Source organism: Trifolium pratense, linkage group LG7 (assembly GCF_020283565.1).
Source record: "Trifolium pratense cultivar HEN17-A07 linkage group LG7, ARS_RC_1.1, whole genome shotgun sequence".
In the NCBI taxonomy this organism is placed as follows: Eukaryota; Viridiplantae; Streptophyta; class Magnoliopsida; order Fabales; family Fabaceae; genus Trifolium; species Trifolium pratense.
Genome location: NC_060065.1, coordinates 57,164,520 through 57,186,452, shown reverse-complemented (window position 1 = coordinate 57,186,452; position 21,933 = coordinate 57,164,520). Strand labels below are relative to the sequence as shown.

Below are 21,933 nucleotides of genomic sequence, written 5' to 3'. Positions count from 1 at the left end.
TATGCTGTAATATATTACATTCAAAATTGTATTATATACATATCATGCAAACTACTCAACAATAGAACAAATTTAAGGGCCGTTTGGATATACAACTTAATTAGGTAGCTATTCAATTGACGCTTATTGTATAGAAGTTAAAAACAGCTTATGACAATATTTAGAGGACTTACAAAAATAAATTGAAAAAAAAAAAGATATAGACTTGTGACAATAAGCCATCATAGTTTATTTTCATAAGTTCTTGCAAAGGCTTATACCGTAATAATAAGCATTTTCCATTGATTTATTGGGCATTGCCACAGTTACTCAAAGGTAATACCAAGTTGTTCTCATGACCCTACCATATTACAATCTTCATCAACCTTGCCAACTGCCTCAAGTATTGAAGAGTAGGTTATTAGATCATACTCGAATCCCTTTGAACTCATTTCTTTCATAAGCTTTGCAGCCTCTTCAAATAGACCTGCACGGCTAAGGCAGCCAAGAACTGTGTTGTAAGAAACTGCATCTGGCTTAATAGTAGACGTCTTCATTTTTTCGAACATTTCCATAGCACGTTTTGGGCCACCTGTCCTAGCCAAACCATTTAGGATGATATTATGCGAGTTTATATCCGTGGTGCAACCATTTTCTTCCATAGTTCGAAACAATGTAAAAGCTTCGTCCATCATGTCTGCCCTTACCATACCGGTCATGAGAGCATTATAAGTATAAACATCGGGGATGCATCCAAGTTTTTTCATCTCGTTGAAAAGACCGATAGCTTCATTGAATCTCCCACATTTTCCGAAATGTTTAATCATGACAGCATACACACGAGCGCTCGAACTTCCACAGTTCTCTTTCAATTCTTGGAACAGTTCATTTGCAGCCTCGTAGCGTTTTGCTTTACCGAGGCTATTGATCAGGCTGCAGTAGGCAGCAGGACAAGGTGGAAAGCCTTTTTCATCCATCTCCTCGAGAAGCAACAAAGCCTTCTCAACTCGATTTGTTTTGCAGAAACCATCGATGAGAATTGAATATGTAAACGAGCTAGGGACCACTCCATCTTTTTTCATTCTCTCTAACCATGAAGAAGCCTCGGAAGGTGGAGCTTTGGCCTCAAATAGAGATTTGATAATGGTATTGTATGTCACAACATTAGGTGTGCAATTAAGCAATTTCATTTCATCAAAAAGCTCAATAGCATCTTTTAAGCGACCTGATCTACCCAAAATGTTAATCAAATTATTCATCAAGACAACATCCGGTTTGTAACCATCTTTCAGCATATTCTTGTATATTATGTAGGCGTCTTCAACCCTCCCAGATTTCCCCAATCCCCTTATCAATTCTGTATAAGTATAGACAGTTGGGGCACACCGTCCCATTCTCATCTCGTGGACTAGGTTCAACGCTTCCTCAACCCTGCCCGACTTAAAGTATATTCCCATTAAAGTTGTATAAATTTTTGCCGTTGGCTGTAATCCATTGTCCTTCATCTCATCAAATAATCTAAAGGCCGAATCATCACGATTTAGCTTTGCAAACACTGATATAAGAGCACTGTATGTAATTGTATCAGGGAAACAGTGACCCTCACTGCACATTTCATTATACAGCTCATGAACTTTTTCATGATGCCCTTCTTGCATCAGCATCAAGATGACAGAGTTGTACGTGTTTGATGTAGGTCTACACTTGCGACCCTTAATCTGATAAAAAATAGATAATGCCTTGTTAACCATCTTAACCCTACCCAAGATTTTCACAATTTCAGACAGTTCAGATGGACCAATTGCGCATGGACTCTTAACCATGTCTTGTATTGTCCTCCACAGTTCACCAACCAGTCTATTTTCATCTAAGCATCGTATCAACGCCATATAAGTTGTCGAATCATGTTCAAAATTCCTTCTCTTCCCAGCCCATTTAAAAAACTGAATCTTCACATTCGGCTCAACATCTATCTTTAAAACCTCACGAACCAAACGAATATCAAGCTTAAGCTTCAGCACTTCCAATGCCTTTTCTGCATCAGGTCCCCATTTAAATATTTTCAAAATCCTAATGAATCTTTCATCCAATATTCTAGCATTAGGATTCTTCCTCAATACTCTACCTCCTTTCAAGGGAAGGTTATGGTTTGCTTCTTGTGAATCAGGCAAGTGAAACATTTGAACAATCTCATTTTCTGCTAGTTTAAACCACACACAATTAGATGATAATACATAAAGTTGAATATGTACAAATCAAATAAATTAATTTGTCCCTCCATTCACAAATGACCTATTAGAATTGACTTACTTAAACTTATCTACTGACATAAGCACTTGTGAGACTGCTTGAGCGAGGTTATTGAAACAACTTATGACATGTATAAAAGCTTTTTTCAGCTATAAGCTTCTCAAAATAGCTTATGAAAACAACTTATAACATAAGAACATATTGACTTTATTTTACATTTTGTTATGAAAATAGCTTATACATAAGCTTCTATATGCTAATCACTTGTGCTATAAGCACTTATCCAGACATGAAAAACTACAACAACAAAATTGAAGTTGATGAAAATTGACAAACCCATTTTCATAAACTTAATGAAAACGCACTTTACCTGTTTGCTTTAATCTCTGAGAGAAATGAGGCCAAGTTGATATGTTTCTCCTTGCAGCAACGGATCCAGAAAACATTTTTACTACCCCAGAAGGCTTCAAGCTATCAAATTGCTTCAGAGAAACTGAAAGTAACAATTTTTCTTTCTCATTTCATGTAAATTGCTAGGTTTTCAAAGGATAGAAAATGGAATAATGTAAGAGATAGAAGAAGGAAGTGATGACTAATGGAAATGTAGAGGTCGATGAAGGTTGACGGTGGAGCGACGCCAGCGAAGATACTGGTGGAATTCGAAACCGCGGCGAGACTTGAAGATGAGCGTTGTGTTGTGTCGAGACTCAGGAGAGAGAGAGAGAGAGAGAGAGAGAGAGAGAGTGAGGGGGGCAAAACCAAAATCTGTAGAGGTGCAAAATAAAAAACTTTAGGGTTATAAGGGCAATTTTCAAAGTGCGTTTGATTTGCTAAAAAAATAGAGGATCGAATTGGATAACTTTTTTTCAGCAAACTGTTTGATTTAAAACTGGTTGTGGGACGAGACAAAATATGTAGTAAGGGATAGGAAAAAATCAAGAATTTTTTTCCCGCAATCAAGAATTTTTGTCCCGCACTAAATCACAAGACAATTCTTTATCCACAATACAACTATAAAAATATGAAAATATCAATTTTATTTTTAAATATAAAAAATATTGTCGTTCAATCTCTCCCCGGTATAGTTTTGTCTTGTCTTGTACTATCTTATTCTTTTCTATACTGTTTTATCTCGTACTTACTATTTTGCGAATCAAACACATCCTGAGGGTGTGAAGTACTATATCACAAAAGAGAGAGTCAAGAAATGAAGAAATTAGAAAAGGGAAATTAATACCGAAGTACACCAGGGAAATACACTTTTTTTTTAACACGTACTTCAATGTCTAGAAAATATAGCTTAAATGATGAGGAATTTAGAAAGACTTTGAGAAACATAACATCAAAAGGAGATGTCATATCACTATCAAAAATCTTAAGACATTTGATTAATGAATCATTTCTGTTATAAATTCAAATTTTTTCTTATTCATAATTGATATGGAACTTAGTAGGGGTGGGCATCGGGCGGGTATGGTCGGATTCGGGCCGGAAAAATCAAAACCGACGATAACCATCGAAGGAAAAACTACACCCATCTCCGACCGATTTCATGTACGGTTTCATTGGGTTGCGGACAGATCGGACGGATCTACTCGGGTAAGATCAGATCGATTTTTCGCAGCTTCAGAGAGATCATTAACAAAACAGAAAAAGAATAAGAAGGTTGCTTGACACTCCATGTTTACCTTATATGTTCAGAAAGGTTGATAGAAGAGAGAAGAGTAAGTTTGAAGGATATAAGAAATGAAAACATGTTGAAAGAAATCATAACTGCAATTCACAATGAATTTTACAGCTAAAAAATGGTGGGTGGTGTGGTGAAGTTGTAGCTATCGCTGATTGCTGAAGAAGAAGAAGAAGAGTAGTAGTAGTTGATATAATGATGTGTACTTAATCCTTTTTTTAAAGATAGAGTACTGCACTCCACCAAAAAGCATTGCAGTATATTTCTTTTGTGTGTCTCAAAAGCATACACGTAGCTAGCTAGTTAGTGTCTAGACTAGATTAATAGGTTGTATTTTATTTTTTAAAAGATGTGATGTGATAAGGCAATGCATAGTCTGCATTTTAGAGGTTTGATGTGATAAGGCACCGTAAGTCTGTAACATGACAGTGCATAGTATACTACATACACAATATGAAACTAGTGATATGATTTCTTCGGTCGGGTTTGGGTCCAGAGAAATCAAATAATCACAACCGCACCCGTCCAAAGAAACTCGTGTGAGACTGAAAAATAAAACCCGCTGACCCGAATTGAACCACCCGTTTGCCTTCTTTTTTTGCGGGTTTACCGGGTTTCGGTCGGGTCAAACATTTATGCACACCCCTAGAACTTAGCAACTTACAGTTGAGACTAGCGCATAAAAAATAATAATGAAAATTAGGCCTGAGCATCGGTCGGTTTCGGTCGGGTTCGGGCCGAAAATCACTAAATCGATAAAAACCGCAATCATTTAATTTGGACCCAATTCCGACCGTCTATATCTTCGGTTTGTTCGGGTTCGGGTCATACGGGTGGCGGGTTGAACGAGTCGGTTATTATGGGTTAGATCGAAACTTTGTTTACATCTAAAACTCATCCATTATCCAAAAATTCCTAATTTTCGAATAGTTTAATACCTCGTACACAATGCAACAAAAGATAGACGAAGTAAATTAAAAAACAAAGAGAGTAAGATGCAGTTACTTTCTTTCAATATGTAGATCTAAAGACAATAAAATATTAAGTAGAAGAGACGTAGAAATTAAAATAGATCTAGAATATATATTAGAATATATTTCCCACATTCTTTATCACCATATTATTAATTATAAGCTTTGTAAAATATAATATTTTTATCTTATATCAAAGATGGATAAAAATAACAAAGAGAAGAGTATATTAGATTGAAAGGGAGAGAAGAAAAAAAATTAATTTGCATCTAATGGTTGTTCGGTCGGTTTCGGTTATGGAGAGATAGAATTTTAGAGACCCGCATCCGCCCGTATGCAACCGTTCATGCCCGGTTTTTTGCAATTTGTTGACTCAAGACCGACCCGCACTCGACCGAATGCTTCAATGTGTTGTCGGTTATATCGGTTTCGAGTCGGGTCTCGGGTTCATGCTCACCCCTAACTCACACATTATTTCCTTCCACTTTCTCTTGTAACCCAAACAAAGCACAGGGAAAAATCCACGGGTCTCCCTTTCATTTTCCTTTCTACAAGCGGGATTTTAAATACGACGACGTTTGACTGAACTCATACGCATTGGCGGGAAAATCACATCCCTCAATCACTCACCACTAACCACTGAGAAAATTAGGGTTCCAAAAAATCAAAACCCTTTTCTTTTACGATCAAAAATCAAAACTTGATACAAATACAAACTCTGGAAGAAGAATAGTATTGATCCATTTGCATATGCGGTTTCAAGAGAAAAATGCCGACATACAAGATCAGGGGAATCGACGTTGATTTCCCGTATGAAGCCTATGATTCTCAGCTTGTTTACATGGAAAAAGTCATGCAATCGCTTCAGGAGGTATCCGAACAAATTAAATATTGTTTTGTTAAAAAAAGTGAATTATTGAATGTCAAAATTACTTTTTTTTTTAAGCTATGCGTATAACACAAGATAAAATAAAGTCAATTTGTTTTGTATAATTAATAAACTGTTTCCATAAGCTATCTTGGAGAGCTCATGGAAATAAGCGGCCCATAAGCCTAAATTAGTCACTCCAAATGCCTTTTGTTGTATATTATGATATGGCTATATATATTTCTTGACGCGGTGTTTGTTTGTTTGTTTGTTTGTGTGTTTCGGCATGGCAGAAATGTAATGCCCTGTTGGAGAGTCCCACGGGAACTGGAAAAACACTATGTCTTCTATGTGCCACCTTAGCCTTTCGGAAAAGTTTCGGTAATTTCTCAACTGGTTTGAACATCACAGTCAACGATGTGGGTAAAATTGAGATTACATCATCAAATTCTGGTGCCGGCTTTCCTGTAATTGTATATGCTTCACGCACCCACAGCCAGATACGTCAAGTAATTCAAGAGTTGAAACGGACATCTTACAGGTCAAACTATATTCAGGAAGATTTTTAATACTTAATTTTACAAATTATCAATAAATCGTTTCAATGATATACTGTTGTATTGGTTGTTGTGAGCGCTGATAGTAATTGATAGCATCTATGCCATGCAGATTGGCCGTTAATTCACCTAAAAAATGTAAATTGAGACCATTTACTGGCACTTCCCTCGGAGTACCTGCTTTTTTCTGATTAATGATTATGGCATTTTCCACTGTTCTTGGCTGATACTTGATGTTCACTAGAATTATGCAAATTGAGCTGACTTTTTGCAGCTTATAGTTTTATGGTGATTTAAGTGTTTCGGGCCTAGCTCACCTGGTATTCATTATATGCAGACCTAAGATGACAGTTCTGGGTTCTCGGGAGCAACTTTGCATTCATGATAAAGTGAAGTTACTTCGTGGAATAACACAATCAACTGCTTGTCGATCTGCCTGTCGAAGGAAAGATATGTCGAAGCCTCGATGTGGCCATTTTAATAAAGTTCTTAGTATGTTTGTAAAACCTTATTCTTTGCATACAACATAGGCACTTCACACATGTTTGTAAGGATGGAAAATAATGTTTTGTGGGTTGGGTTACTCAAATCATCTATGAACTATTTGTGAAAACGTTCATCAAATTATTGCATTTTGATTTTTGGTATGTTATCATTATGACGCATACTAATTTGTGAATATTGCTGAAATTCTATGTAGGTTATTTGAAGCGCAATCCTACTATTGGAGAAGAGCCTGTCGATATAGAGGATTTGGTCAATATTGGCAAAACATCTGGGTCGTATGTTTTCTCAACTGTGCTGTATCCTTTTTGTTTTTTTAACAAGTGAAATGGTTGATTACTCAGACTTCTGTTTCCAACTGTATCTACTTATTTCAGGTGTCCTTATTATTTATCAAAAGAGCTCCACCAGGCTGTTGATATAATATTCGCTCCATACAACTATCTTATTGATCGAAGGAATATAAAATCTCTAGAATTTTCTTGGAGAGATAGTATAATCATATTTGATGAAGCTCACAACCTGGTATAAAGATTTACTGCATAAAACATTGTTCTACCTAGTGTCAACCTGCAAATTATTTATTTGACATTTTTGTTTTGACTACTCTAGTAATGTGTTAGTTGTCTTTTTAATACTTATTCTTGCCATTCAAAGTTGCTTGTCATTGCATTGCTAAATGACGGTTACCTTCTGCAGGAAAGCATATGTGCTGAAGCAGCCTCCTTTGACCTGCCTTCTTGGCTTCTAACAGCTTGCATTTCAGAGGCTCAAAGTTGTGTTGACTTTTTAATAGAGACAAGAAATAAATCAACGTCACACGAACAAGATGATTTTGCTATCCTTAAAGGTGAGCTAAATTTTTACAAAATGCTAGTATGAGTTCCAATTCTCTGTCGTAATTTCACGATATATGCTTTTACTTATTTTGTTAACATTATTTAGGAAACTTATCCAAAGTAAAATTTTCATTTAGTTTTCAATGTTTACTCAATTTTCTGGCAAGGCAGACAACTGCATACACAAGACATTCTCTTTTTTCTAGATTCTGGTAGGGTGCTTTGAACATATTGTGCAGTATATTCTCTGCTATCTCAGGTACAGGATGATATTTTCTTTATTGCAGCACTTCTTCTAAAACTTGAAAAGCGTATTGCTGAGGTTTATATTGAATCTAAGGAGTTGGGGTTCACGAAACCCGGGCCATATATGTTTGAACTTATGGCTGATCTTAATATCACACACACTACTGCTGCTGATCTTATGGATAAAATCAAAGATGCTTCAGATCTCCTCGAGGAGAAATCAACTGGCACAATCTGCAGATTGGAAACTATCAAGGATATTCTGGACATTATTTTCAGGGATGGAGGAACTTCTCATGCTAAATACTATCGTGTAAGTTTTGAACTCATATTTATGCTTGGATTGTTTTGTTTGTTTGGTTGCTTCATGGCAATTCTTCTTTGTATATTTTTGCTTTACTTGTTCTATTGTGTGTCTTACTTTAAAACTTTATTTCCCTGCACATAACAGGTTCATGTGAAGGAGGCTGAGGCTTGGTCTGCCAATGGTTCTAAAGGTAGTCTTGGACTTATTTGGATGAACTATATATACTCGTCAGATTTGTTGTTATGTCAATTTTCACAAATTTACTTTTAGTTTAAAAGTTTACACTTTTATCTAATATATGTTGGGACATGATTGATAATTTTTTCCGCTTATTGTTTATGTTTTTTTTATCCCTGTTATTGACCAATTTTGTGTTATTTCTTTGTTTGACTCAATTTATTTTAGCTTTTATATATCTGGGCAATTGATATTTTCATGACAAAAAGAGGTTGTTTGTGAGACCGTTGGATTATATTCTCTCGAGTTTATTGCTATATCCTAATCAGGGTAAAACTCTTGGGCCTTTGGGTCTCGTGTCTTTAATTTGATGTTTACAGGTAGCTATATTGGAATTAGGATTTATAAGTTTAACATGGGACCGTTTGGTTGTGTAGTTTCATGTGATAGATACCTCGCAGAGGAAGTTTCCTGTACAACTTTCATCTAATAAATGACAAATATTTCATTCTACAGACAATCTAATGTGTTTCCAGTGGACCTGTACATTACTTTGTAACTGTATATATCCATTTCCCTTCCATTCTAAATTATTATGTCTTTATTTTGATGTTGCAGGCTCAAGGACACTCAGCTGGTGGTGCTTTAATCCAGGAATAGCTTTGGAAGTATTTGCCAAGTTTGGGGTTGGATCAATTATATTGACATCAGGCACATTATCCCCTTTGGACTCTTTCGCCGGGGAACTGAAATTGTAAATTCCTTTTTTTGCGTATTGTTTTTCACCTAATAATAAATTACATATTGGCATCATTAACTGTGTTGATTATCGTTGTGTCAGAGACTTCCCCATTCGGCTGGAAAATCCACATGTAATAGGGCCAAATCAGATATGGGCTGGAGTTGTGCCGGTTGGTCCTTCAGGTCGTACTTTTAACTCCTCTTACCGAACTCGTGATACGATGGAGTACAAGCAGGAGCTTGGAAATGCAATTGGTATGTGACAATCTCATGTCTATACCTGATTTGTTATAATGAAGCCTTGTGCACTGTCTCACCACTCTGAGAACTGCATATCTAGTTAAAAATGTTGGAGTTGCACTGCGTTTGATAGTTGAAATCTTGTTAGTGTCTTGACTGGAGCATTGCATTCTTGATGCGGCTCAATCCTGGTTTTATATTCTAGCCTTCTAAGCCTACTTCAGATTTTGGAGTGCTTTAGATTGACAGATTTATGCTGATAAAGCAGATGTATGTTTTGCGTATTGTTACATAGGAACTTTGCTAGTTTGCAGTAGTTCATGAAACTTTGAATCATTCCCAGAAAGATATGGGATATATTTCATGTTTAGATATGGATTTGTATAACTGGTGGTAAACGTGAGTAGAGTTTAAGTGGTCATAAAATTTGATAATTAAGTTCTTATCTAGGTATTTATTAGGAGAGAGACATTAATGAGTGTAGCTTTGCTTTCATAGCCCTGAGAGGGAAAAATATCTTTCTGAATAGTATGCTGAGACCCAAGTGAGGATAACAAATGCAAATTAGAAGTTATTATTATGTAAATTTCATTCATGATTCTGCATGGTATAATTTCATAAAGCTACAAAAAATAGGGATTGTTATTGATTGCCATAATTTCACCTGTTTTTACAGTAAATTTGGCTCGAATTGTTCCTGATGGACTTCTTGTATTCTTCCCATCTTATTACCTTTTGGAGCAAAGCATTGCGTGCTGGAAAAGCTTGGTAAGCGCTAATGAAAAGTTAAATTTGTTTGCTCTTGGTTCATTTAGCCTTGTGGTTTGTTGTTTTCAGAGTAATGAAAGTTCAGCATCGATATGGGAAAGAATTTGCAAACACAAAAAACCAGTTATAGAACCTAGGGAATCTTCACTGTTTGGTTCATCAATGAAGGTATGGTTTTTATGTGGCTTAGACGCATAGTGAAACAACATTCTTCCATAAATAGCATTGGATGCATAAAATATCCTTAGATAGATCTGTTTGTTTCTTTGACAGGACTACTTAACTAAGCTGAACGACTCCACTGTATCTGGAGCTGTCTTTTTTGCTGTGTGTCGTGGGAAGGTATGCTTCAATTGCGGCTGTCAAGAAATAACATTGTGTTCTCATTTGCATTCATATTATAATGTTATACAGATCTTTGTATATGTAGCTGTACCTCTACTAGTATGATAGAACCATAAAACTAGAGCTGATGCCTGAAGGGAGGGATGCGGCAATAGATGGGAAAAATCTAGGATACACAAACATGTGTCATATAAATTAACCATCATATGTTTAACGGGGAAAATGTTCATAAATGAAACATCATCTTTTAAATTGTACTGCAAAGCAAACCTATAGCTAGCTAGCTGCCTCAATTTGATCCTTCTGAACCTAAAGTTTGTTTATATGAATGATTATATAACAGGTAAGCGAAGGATTAGATTTTGCAGATCATGCAGGTAGAGCTGTAGTAGTTACTGGTTTGCCATTTGCCACAAGCACTGATCCTAAGGTTTTCTTATCTTTTCCCATTCTCTTATTAAAAATCTTTTATCATTCTTAATTTTGCCTTGCAAATTTGTATGTTATTGCATTCATTAAGCATTCTAATACTAAATAGTCCTATTACTGTTAGTTATGCTACTTATGTTTGTATACACATGTTATATATTATAAAAATTCAGTCATTGGGTTCAATCACTAACAGGTTCGTCTAAAACGCGAATACTTGGATCAACAATCTGGGGAACAAGGAGAGTCATTTAAGGTTACATTTTTTTCATTTGACACAAATGTTGTACACCTGCCGTATGCAGTACACATATACTTATTTATCTGGATTCTGGAACTTAATCAGGTTTTAACTGGAGATGAGTGGTATAACCAACAAGCCTCCCGAGCTGTGAATCAAGCTGTTGGACGTGTAATTCGCCATCGCCATGACTATGGAGCAATTATTTTCTGTGATGAAAGGTTTTAACTTTTAGATTTTTTGCTCTAAATTTCTCCAAAATATATGGCTTGGTACTACTGACAAAGTAACAAGCTTTTATGAGTAAGAACTCTCCGTTCTCCTTTTTTAGTCTTTTAAGTGGTACATTTTAAAAAGGAAAGGATATTGATCCAGCTGTTTTTTTATCTTGAAAATAACTGATTAGTTGGTGGCTTATTTTGGTCCTAACAAAAAGATGTTTTCTGAGTGATGTTCACTCTCCCCCTCTCGCTATCGAAAGTTGGTTAGTGTCATGATATTTGATATGAACTACTAACCTTTCTTTTTATGTAAATTTTCTGACATAAGTACCCAGTAAAAACATAAGCAAATACAAAAGTCAACTGATACACATGTCAAAGTGCTTTTTTAGAATTATTATTTATTAAATTTAGGGCTAAATATGTTTAGTCCCTACAAAATCACGAGCTTTCAATTTTAGTCCCTCAAAAAATTTATTCACTTTTATTCCCTATGTTAGAATTAAGAGAATTTGTATAGTTCCTAGACTATTTGTTAAACTTCCTAGGTAGTGCTTATTTATGATTATTCATTGTATTTGTTGTATCATATCAGTATAAATACAAGTAGTGTGATCTCTCTAAAGACACACATAATTCACATATTTGAATATGGTATCAGTAGTGGTTCATCCTAGGGCTGTCTTGCCTTCGTTCTAGTATTACAGTGTGTATCACTAATGGTTCAAACCTTCCCAACTGTGCTATAACTGGTTTGCATTTTATAGGGACACTATTTTGAGGGACTAAAAGTATCCATTTGTTGTAAAAAAAAAATTACAATAGGGACTATTCTTACAAACTGTAATATTATGGTAGGACTAAAATTACCATTAAAATTAGGCTTAATTACACATTTAGTTCCTTACGTTTATTTTAGGTTTCAATTTGGTCCCTTACGTTTAAAAAGTATCAATTTGGTCCCTTACGTTTCCACCGTTTACATTAGTTAGTCCTTTCCGCCAAATTTTCCATTAACACCGTTTAAACTTTCCATATGGCTAACGGAAATGCACACGTGGCGCACATGTGTCATTAAATTATAGGAAACTTCCACATAACCTTATCGAAACTTCCAAGGAAAAAATTTCTCAGAGATTTGAGCTACGCTACATCCATGGCGGCGTAGTTAATGATGTATAATATTAACATAGACACTCTTTTCTCTCTATTCCCAGAACATGCACAACTCATTCTCTTATGATGATTTTTTCATAAATCTGGATTTGCCTCATTTGAGGGAGAGGCTGAGGAGATCAAAGAACTTGGTTAACTAAGAAAACAATGGTTTGATTTTGCTGAATCAATCCAACATAATTAGCTTTCTTGAGTTCCCTTTTAAGTTTTATGAAAATGTTTCATATATTTTGCTTTTGATTTTGGTGAAGAAAGATGTAGAGATGTTGAATGATTTCTGGGTTGGGTTTTGACAAAGGTTCAAGATCTGGTATTTTTGTTTTTTGGAGAGAGTGACGATGATGAAAGACAGAGACCAAATTTGTTTTTTTTTTTTTTATAATTAATATGTCAGAATATTATATGGCATTCCACGTGTCCAAGTGTATATCCACATAAGTAATCCGTCAGCCACGTGGAAAGTTTTAACGGTGTTAATGGAAAACTTGATGGAAAGGACTAACCAATGCAAACGGTGAAAACGTAAGGGGCCAAATTGATACTTTTTAAACGTAAGGGACCAAATTGATACTTTTTAAACGTAAGGGACCAAATTGAAACCTAAAATAAACGTAAGGAACCAAATGTGTAGTTAAGCCTAAAATTTAATAGGGACTAAACTTGAAAGAATGTGATTTTATATGGGCTAAAAACATATTTAACTCTTAAGTTTAATAGTCTGTTATTCTGTGACGATAGTAATTATTAATTTGGCCTTTGGTTCGCCAACTTTTACCGTGGTTTATTAAGGTCTTGGAGTAATTTACAGGTTTACACAACCTCATCGCCAATCCCAAGTCTCAAAATGGATACAGCCTCACATCAAGGTGCTAGTTTGTGCCATTGTTTCTCTTTTTTGAGTAACTTTTTTGTACTAACTGATTTCTGATCCTGTAGTGTTACTCAAGATTTGGAGAAGTTGTTTTTACTCTAACTCGTTTTTTTCGAGATGGACGAACTCAAGGTCCTACAAAGCTGTCACTATTAGAAGCTGAAAATGGTGGTCAGTGACGTCTAGAACTACATTTTGTTAGCTTTAATTGTGTAGAATCATGGTCCCTCCCTAGTTTTTTTTCTTCTGGCACGCTAAAATATTGTGAATTTGTTTCTTGAATAAGCAGTTGAATTTGTAGTAAATTGTATCTGACTTTGTTAATGCATAGGGAGTGGGTATTGTCATTAAATCTTGGTTAACTGCTTCCACCATGGATGAATAAGGAGGGACATAAAAGTTGCCCACAGTTTAATTTGTATAGGATCACAATAAGGTGAACAAAATTGACTTGAATAGACTGTTTCCCCTTTCATACAACTTTCTATCTCGCTGGATGCCCCTCTTCTATCTTCCTCCTACTAATTAAACCCTTGTACCCAACAACCCATCTGCATGATGCAATCTAATTTAACTAACCAAGAGAGAGAATTTCAGAGAGAAAACTGTGTAGAGATAGATTGTTCTGAACAATAAATTTCTGTGTTATTAATCTCTGAGTTGTATTCAGGTATTAATACATAGTACATTCAGTTAGTTACAAACTCTAACTGACAGTTGTATAGCTGCATCTGTAAGAAATTTAACACTGTAAACGTGCTACCATACAATACAAATCATAAGATCCAGCAACACTAACTAAACTGAGATGGAAAAAGATAGAAATCTTCCACATTATTCGAAAGAGTGATTTTGTAAAGAATGATAAGAGAATGTTTATGATTAATATATTTTTTATTTTGAGAGTATTATAACATGTAAAAGATTTTGATATCTAAGCCCTCCAAAATCCTCCTCCCAGCACTTTTTTCAGTTCCCCCATATTAGGGAGATGTTGTATATTTATGAAGAAAAATGAACCTCCAAAGCCCTCCCCTCCCCTCCCATAATCCTCTACTTGTTCAACTTCATCATTCCTTTTTTCCGAAAGCCCTCCCCTCCCCTTCTAAACTCCCAAATAGACCCTAGGTCCAGAATCCAAGAACACAAGGAAAGACACGAAACTGGATTCATACACCAATTTGTAAGAGATAAAAGGCAACTTGGTAAATAGTCCGGAAACTAAAACCACATTCTAAGTTCTAACTTTGATAAGGTCTATAATTGCAGTCACAATCACATCACATCTAACATTACTTTTTTAGTAGTAAAAGAATGCCTATAATAATTCTATACTGGGCTGTATTGCATGTTCCATTTCTGCAGTCTTCAATCAACACTACTCTGGCTAATTGCAGAGAGTAGATTCTCTTGGTTTATAGTTGCTTTCTTTTTTCGACTAGTATAGTAATAGGATTGAACTAGATGATCCTTCATTCAGGGAACATAGGAGAAATGTCATCATCAGAGCACTTTATGGACAAATATCACATGGAAAAACTTCTGTCACCTCTGGTAATTCCTTGATTGTGTACTGCTGAAGACATTTTTTGAATCATATAATGCTATTGTTTGGTCCTCCAGTTTGTTGATGATTGTACATGCAGACTACACCGGTGGCTCCAGATTGCACTTTGAAAGCTTCATCTTCAGTTGATACAAAAACGGGCTACACTTCCTTCTTGGGGGGAATTCTGCCTGCCAATCGCTCATCTTTGTCGGCTGACCATAGGATGGTTGTAGGTTGTGCCAGTTCAAGTGATAAACGCGAGATAGTTCTGCATAAAAGGAGGACTGTGCTGTCACAAGAACATGACAGGTTTGATTTGGCTGATAGTTGTCAACTGGGTGAAAAATCAAGGAATACGCTGATAGCATATGGTTTCACCAAGAAGCGTAGATTTATAGCAGGAGAGTATGACCTAAAGCAACATTTTGGAAATTCTAATGAGCAATCATCATCAGGTAGAATATTTTTAATCACAGTTCTTATTTCAGTGTGTAATAAATTCAATCTTGATAAATCGTTAGATTTGTCTTATAGCTAGTCAAAATGCTCAAGGTGATATAGATCTGCAATGTAAAGATAATGTGACCTCTCAGAGTAGAAGTTCTGAGCTTCTTAAACAAAATCTTCCTGCTGATTCAACACCTTCTACTGCTGATGGAACCCAAGGATCAGCATTCCTTGCTCAGGTAAAGTCATTATAGTCTTAATTTTGATATTGGTTCTTGTAATGATTACACAAGTTTAACTGGAAATTTCCAGTTTATTTTCCTTTGCTATTTTTTATACAAATATGATAGTTCCTTTCTTAGAAAATACATAGATGAGAACTTTAGAGTAATGATACTTTGTTTTAATCATGCTCTGTAGGTCCGAGATAAACTCAGTGCTGCCGAATATATAGATTTTGTGGGTTATATGAAAGCGCTCAAGACCAAAACACTGAAGATTGGTGAAGTTTTACTAAGCATTTCTAGGCTGTTCTCTGGACCTGAGAGGCGACCTCTCCTCGAAAGGTATGTAAATTGTAATAGATCAAGTGTCCTTTCTGGTTATGAAGCGTTGTCCTTGTTTCCATTCATCAATCGACAGCGTGTCATTATTGAGAAATCTGTATTTGTCCTATAGACTAGTTACTATCCGTATCTCATTCTTGCCATGTATAATCGTATTGCATTGGGCAAAGTCATTATATCTGCTATTATTGCATGGACAAAGGCATTATATATGCTAAGTTTGAAGTGTCTAGAAGGGTATTCATTCTCGCTCTCCACTGAGATTTCCACTCAAACTTTCGTGTATGATTAAATGAAGGAAACACATTTCAGTCATTTGATCAGATTGAAATTTCTTATGTCAAATGATCGTGACCTTAGCCATCTTATGCTCAACAGGTTCAAGGATTACGTCCCAGCAAAATATCATTCTTTGTATGAGCAATATGTTGATGGAAAGGATTGAAAGTGCCCTGCTCATGACTGTCACTTAATAATTTTTCGGCTAAAAAAACTCAGGTGCATTCGTAACATCTCCTATTTTGCGATTCATGATGTGTTGTGGACAGGAATGAATATTTGAATATTAGTACATTACACAGGTTGTAACAATACTAGTAATGTGTGAACAGATGAAAGAATGTTAATTAGAGATTGGTGTTCTCTTTTTATTTGATGGAAAAAATCATCTCATAATGTTTGGTTGAGGGGTTTAATTCAAACAGATAATTATTTGGGCACCTTATTGCAACAGGTATACTTTTATGGCATAGTGTCACTGTCACACATAGAATATGTTGGATAGGGTCATCTGGAGATTTAACATTGACCATGTGATCTGGGTGGATCAGGAGACCTAATACTTCTGAATGACTGAATATGCATCAAAAGAATGGTCATGGAATTTCTTTGGCCGAGTGGCGAATCATTATGGAACGGAACCATGCTCCTTGGTATGTTCCCCCTATTACCGGCCTGTGGTAATATATATCCATTTTTTAAAATGTAACTCGGGAAACCGATTTTGGCCAATAATCCATCAAGATTATTTATCTGTATTTTATTGTACATGTAGCCAGTGAACATTGTATTGCACAGATAAAATGATGTTATAAGTTTTCAAGTTTTACTTTGTATTGTTACTTAAGTTATTCAAGGCATGGAGTGTAAACAATATGCTGAAAATGCATTACAGTCAAACATATTCTTTATAGACGAATATTAGTAGGTTAGTGGTTTTATGTTATGTTTCAGGGTTCAAATGCTGGATCAATTCTGTATATTATGTATGTAGGTGTCTTCAACCCTCCCAGATTTCCCCAATCCCCTTATCAATTCTGTATAAGTATAGACAGTTGGGGCACACCGTCGCATTCTCATCTCGTGGACTAGGTTCAACGCTTCCTCAACCCTGCCCAACTTAAAGTATATTCCCATTAAAGTTGTATAAATTTTTGCCGTTGGCTGTAATCCCTTCTCCTTCATCTGATCAAATAACCTAATGGCCGAATCATCACGATTTAGCTTTGCAAACGCTGATATAAGAGCACTGTATGTAATTGTATCAGGGAAACAGTGACCCTAACTGCACATTTCATTATACAGCTCATGAACATTTTCATGATGCCCTTGCATCAGCATCAAGATGACCGAATTGTACGTGTTTGATGTAGGTCTACACTTGTGACCCTTAACCTGATAAAAAATAGATAATGCCTTCTTTCTTTTTCTTTTTTTTTTTGTTTTGAAAACTTGGTATCTGGCCCTAGGATCGACTGATCCAAGGGGACCAATCTCACCGCCCACTTGCGGGGGCCCCATTTAGTGCCAGAGTTTTTTTTTGCTCTGTATGTACTTAGCCCACCGAAATTGGCACCAGAGAAAATCGAACATGAGACCTTGAGATGAGCATACTCCAAAGGCTCAAACCAACACCATTAGACCAACCTCAAGTGGGTTAAAATAGATAATGCCTTGTTAACCATCTTAACCCTACCCAAAATTTTCACAATTTCAGACAGTTCAGAGGGACCAATTGCACATGGACTCTTAACCATGTCTTGTATTGTATTGTCCTCCACAGTTCACCAACCAGCCTATTTTCATCTAAGCATCTTATCAACGCCATATAAATTGTCGAATCATGTTCAAAAGTCCTTCTCTTCCCAGGCCACTTAAAAATGGAAGAATGTAACAGATAGAAGAAGGAAGAGATGTAGTTTTTCTGTTTTATTCATTCTCTCTTTTCTGTGATAGAACTCCACAAACACAATCACACTCATTTTTCATCTGCCTCTCTCCTTGGAAAACTCAAATTCCAAGTTCTTTCAATGGTTTGATTTGCATAAAAATGAGAGAGGAAACAATATTTTTAATGGGACTCGCATAAAAATGTTTCCACCCAAAATTAGTGAGAAAGAATTGAATGGAAGTATGAAAGTAAAGCAAGCGGGAAATGAACAGAGGATACTTTCCACTCTCTTCTCCACTTTCTAAAATATTTCCTATATCCATCTTCATTCTTCTGTTTTGAGGACCATTCTTTTCAGTTTTCACATTCTCATCCCAGTGGATCCTCATAGTTTTTGTCGGAATCCGTCAAATTTATATCATTTTCGATCAAACTTGTTGTAAAAAATACTAAAGTTTAATCATTAAAAGATAAATAATTAAGACACTATTGTAAGTCTTGCGACAACAATAAACAAAAATTATACACATACTATTTAAAAATATATATTTTTTGACTAAAAACTGTTGAGGCAAAATGCAAAATCCCAATTTGATGTTTTAAAGATAACAAACATCTTAATTATATTTTAAATGTAATTCTGATCTCATTGTTATCTAACAAGTGCTCTTGAGTGTTTTAATTAGTCAGGAACAATTAAGCTTCTAATCTCAATGATACTCATTATGTTTTGGCAAAAAGAGAAGCTTCAGGATCAGTCTGAGAATGATCTCTGGTTTAATTGCAACATTCTCCTCATGAACAAGAATAATTGCAAAAGCACTTATTTCATTAAGTCAACCATATACAAGACAAAGAAGCACTTTATCATGGCTTTAACTCACAAGATCACAACAGTCCATGATCAATTAAGGCAAGGAATAATTGGAAGGAAAGTGACTTTCCTCTTTGGACAAAGTTAATGATCAAGCATGTGCAAACATGATAAATTCTCAAGGCATCATCTAATCAGGTGTATCAAGAGTGTTTGGACAAGAATTACATAGACCAATAAGGATGAGACAACACACACTCAACTCATAGTTGTCATGTACCTTCAATGACAATATTTAATGAACATTCTCCAAGAGATTAATTCTTAATCAATAAAAGGAAGTACATGGAAAGGACAAGTGAATAGTTATGCAAGGACATCACAGCTGCATTCTCTTCACACTACAGCTGGCCACAGGTCTACATCATTCTCCATTTGAAGATCAAGTGCAAAAATCGCCCAGATTGGAGAACGATCTCAGAATGATGCTGAGAATGACTGTCCTTTGCTTTTGAAGTTGCAAGCTCATCTACAGCTGGCCAAAACGTGCCTAAATGATTTATAACAGATATACTTGGTGAGGAAGCAAGTAACAACTATCCACAGCCCATTGCAAGCTGTCATTTTGGTCCTTTTAAGTGAAAATATGAAGAACAGCAGGGAGAACGTTCTGAGAAAGATCAGTTTGAGCTTATCCACTCAACAACTCAGCATGAGCTGTCTATTTTGAATCAACTAGCCGTTGGAGAACTTCCTTTGGGACCAAGAAACTGAAGACTCAAGGTTCATCTATAAAAGGAAGGCTTTGGCAACATTGAAGAGCAAGAGTTTAAGCTACAACAATCAATCTACTTGTCTTTGTGATACAAGTTTTCAAGCTCTTCTTTGAAGATCTCTTTCACTCCATATATTGTAATATCATACTAGGATCAGTATCCATTTTGAGTGAACAAAGAGAGATTTTATTGTAACTAGCTTTTCAACTTAGTTTGAGTGAGAAAGCTTTAAGATCCAAACCATTATCAAATTGTAAAGATTGGCTCAAGTCAATACGTAACTATTGATTGAGTGACACCTCATAAAGTCTAGGAAAGACTTAGGTAGATCAAGCAAGTGAAGCTTGGAAGATTGTGATCTTGGATTAGATCAAAGAAGAAGTGTATCTTGAGATCGGTAGAATCTCTTAGTGGACAATCTCACAGGAGCGTGGGGACTGGAGTAGCCCATACTATTAAGGGGTGAACCAGGATAAAATTATTGTGTCTCTTCTCTCCCTTAAACTCATATTAATTTTATGCAAACACAAACACACACAAATCACTTATTGTTTTGTTTGCAGCTCAGAGATCGTTCTAAGATCATTCTCTTAACTTATACTATTTATTCTGAGATCATACTAACGTATGTTTTGATATCTAATATTTAAAAGGACAATTTTTAAAGGTTCACAATTCAAACCCCCCTTTCTTGTGAAAAACTTTGCTACTTCAATTGGCATCAGAGCTCTGCCTCTAAGGTTGAGCATCTAACAAGTGCTAGAGGAAAAGATTCAGGAAGGAAGTAATGAATAAAAGCGCAAAGTTTATATCAGAGGGAGGATCTTCACATAGGCCACCACTATTTGAAGGAGATGACTACTACTATTGGAAAGACAAGATGGAACTATTTCTTAGATCACAAGATACACACATGTGGACAGTGATTGAAGTTGGTGATTACACTCCATTAGTAAAAGACTCTACTACTCCAAAGACAAAAGATGAAATGACAACTCAAGAAGCAGATAGGGTACTTCTAAACACTAAAGCTCAATTATTTATTAAAAGTGCTTTGTGTAGGGAAGAATATGACAGGATCATGGAATGCAAAACGGCCAAAGAAATGTGGTCAACACTCCAAACTCACCATGAAGGAACAAGTCGTGTCAAAGAAACAAGAATTGACATTGGTGTTAGAAAATTTGAGCTATTTGAAATGAAGGAAGATGAATCAATTGATCAAATGTATGGAAGATTCACAATCATCATAAATGAACTTAACTCGTTAGGGAAGAAATTCTCTATACATGAAAGAGTGAGAAAAGTGCTTAGATGTTTACCAAAGAGTTGGAGACACATAGTAACAGCAATCACAGAGTCAAAAGATCTCACTGAGGTTAAATTAGAAGATCTCATTGGATCTTTAAAAGCTCATGAGTCCATTCTTCAGGAAGACAAACCTATGAAAAACAAGATGATTGCATTAGATTCACAGACTAAAGAACGTTCTAAGAACAAAGAAGCAGTGGAGGAAGACAACAAGTTTCTTCAAGAAGATGATGAAGAAGAGTTAGCATTTTTATCTAGAAGGATACAAAAGCTAATGATGAGAAGAAATCAGATTAAGAAGAACTTTCCACCAAGAAGAAATGGACCTAAACCAGAAGTGGATATCAGCAAAATACAATGCTATGGATGCAACCAATTTGGACATTACAAGAATGAATGTCCTAAACAAAAGAACTCTCCTTACAAATCCATGATGGTAACCTGGGATGAGTTGGATGAAGTACAAGAAGCAGAAGAAGAACAAGAAGCTAATGTGTGTCTCATGACAAATGCAAACATTGAAGAGGTAACTCTAGATCCTTGCTCATCATGTCAAAAAACTGAACATCTCTTTGATAATCTTCTATATGACTCTCAAATTCTAAATTCTAAAAATGGTCAACTTAGAGATGAAGTCACTAAGTTAACCAAAGAAAGAGATGAATATAAATCTGATAATGATATAATGAAGGGAATGATTAAAAATATGCAACTTGCACATGAAGGACTCTCTAAGCAAATTAAAGAACTTAGAGATAATCAGAAAATGAAAGAACATTCTATGATTCAAAAAGAGAATATCATTTTAAAACAAAAAGTATCTAAACTTGAAAAAGACTTAACTAAGTTTGTCAGTACCACAGAAACTTTTGAAAATATATTA

The 21,933-nt window shown here is 35.6% G+C and overlaps 2 protein-coding genes across 5 annotated transcripts in view; one reads left to right on the top strand and one right to left on the bottom strand.

Moving 5' to 3' along the window:
* Positions 1-2: 2 nt before the first annotated feature.
* Positions 3-4,142, bottom strand: LOC123899393 (pentatricopeptide repeat-containing protein At3g16010). Its single transcript, XM_045950503.1, has 2 exons — positions 2,600-4,142; positions 3-2,176 (listed from the first exon to the last, which is right to left on the bottom strand). Exons 1-2 carry the CDS (start codon positions 2,673-2,675, stop codon positions 333-335), a joined length of 1,920 nt encoding a protein of 639 aa, XP_045806459.1. The 5' UTR covers positions 2,676-4,142; the 3' UTR covers positions 3-332.
* A 1,243-nt stretch (positions 4,143-5,385) lies between these two features.
* Positions 5,386-21,933, top strand: part of LOC123895557 (regulator of telomere elongation helicase 1 homolog) — a 36,904-nt gene continuing 20,356 nt past the window's right edge. The window contains exons 1-24 of one of the 4 annotated variants that reach the window (XM_045945977.1): positions 5,386-5,758; positions 6,049-6,296; positions 6,650-6,804; positions 7,013-7,094; positions 7,194-7,341; positions 7,516-7,666; positions 7,943-8,214; positions 8,353-8,398; positions 9,004-9,139; positions 9,227-9,381; positions 10,043-10,134; positions 10,204-10,302; positions 10,408-10,476; positions 10,823-10,909; positions 11,105-11,164; positions 11,255-11,370; positions 13,355-13,412; positions 13,483-13,588; positions 14,898-14,971; positions 15,064-15,421; positions 15,501-15,652; positions 15,834-15,979; positions 16,358-16,477; positions 16,713-17,169. In XM_045945977.1, the coding sequence (XP_045801933.1) occupies positions 5,657-5,758; positions 6,049-6,296; positions 6,650-6,804; positions 7,013-7,094; positions 7,194-7,341; positions 7,516-7,666; positions 7,943-8,214; positions 8,353-8,398; positions 9,004-9,139; positions 9,227-9,381; positions 10,043-10,134; positions 10,204-10,302; positions 10,408-10,476; positions 10,823-10,909; positions 11,105-11,164; positions 11,255-11,370; positions 13,355-13,412; positions 13,483-13,588; positions 14,898-14,971; positions 15,064-15,421; positions 15,501-15,652; positions 15,834-15,979; positions 16,358-16,424 (2,979 nt within the window). In that variant the 5' untranslated portion in view covers positions 5,386-5,656 and the 3' untranslated portion in view covers positions 16,425-16,477; positions 16,713-17,169. The other 3 variants (XM_045945978.1, XM_045945974.1, XM_045945976.1) reach the window with 3 other exon arrangements.

Coding starts and splice junctions, on each gene's coding strand:
- LOC123899393 (XM_045950503.1), bottom strand. CDS start 2,675: ATGTTTTCTGGATCCGTTGCTGCAAGGAGAAACATATCAACTTGGCCT. Junction 2,177..2,599: donor TCAGAGATTAAAGCAAACAG/GTAAAGTGCGTT, acceptor TTAAACTAGCAG/AAAATGAGATTGTTCAAATG.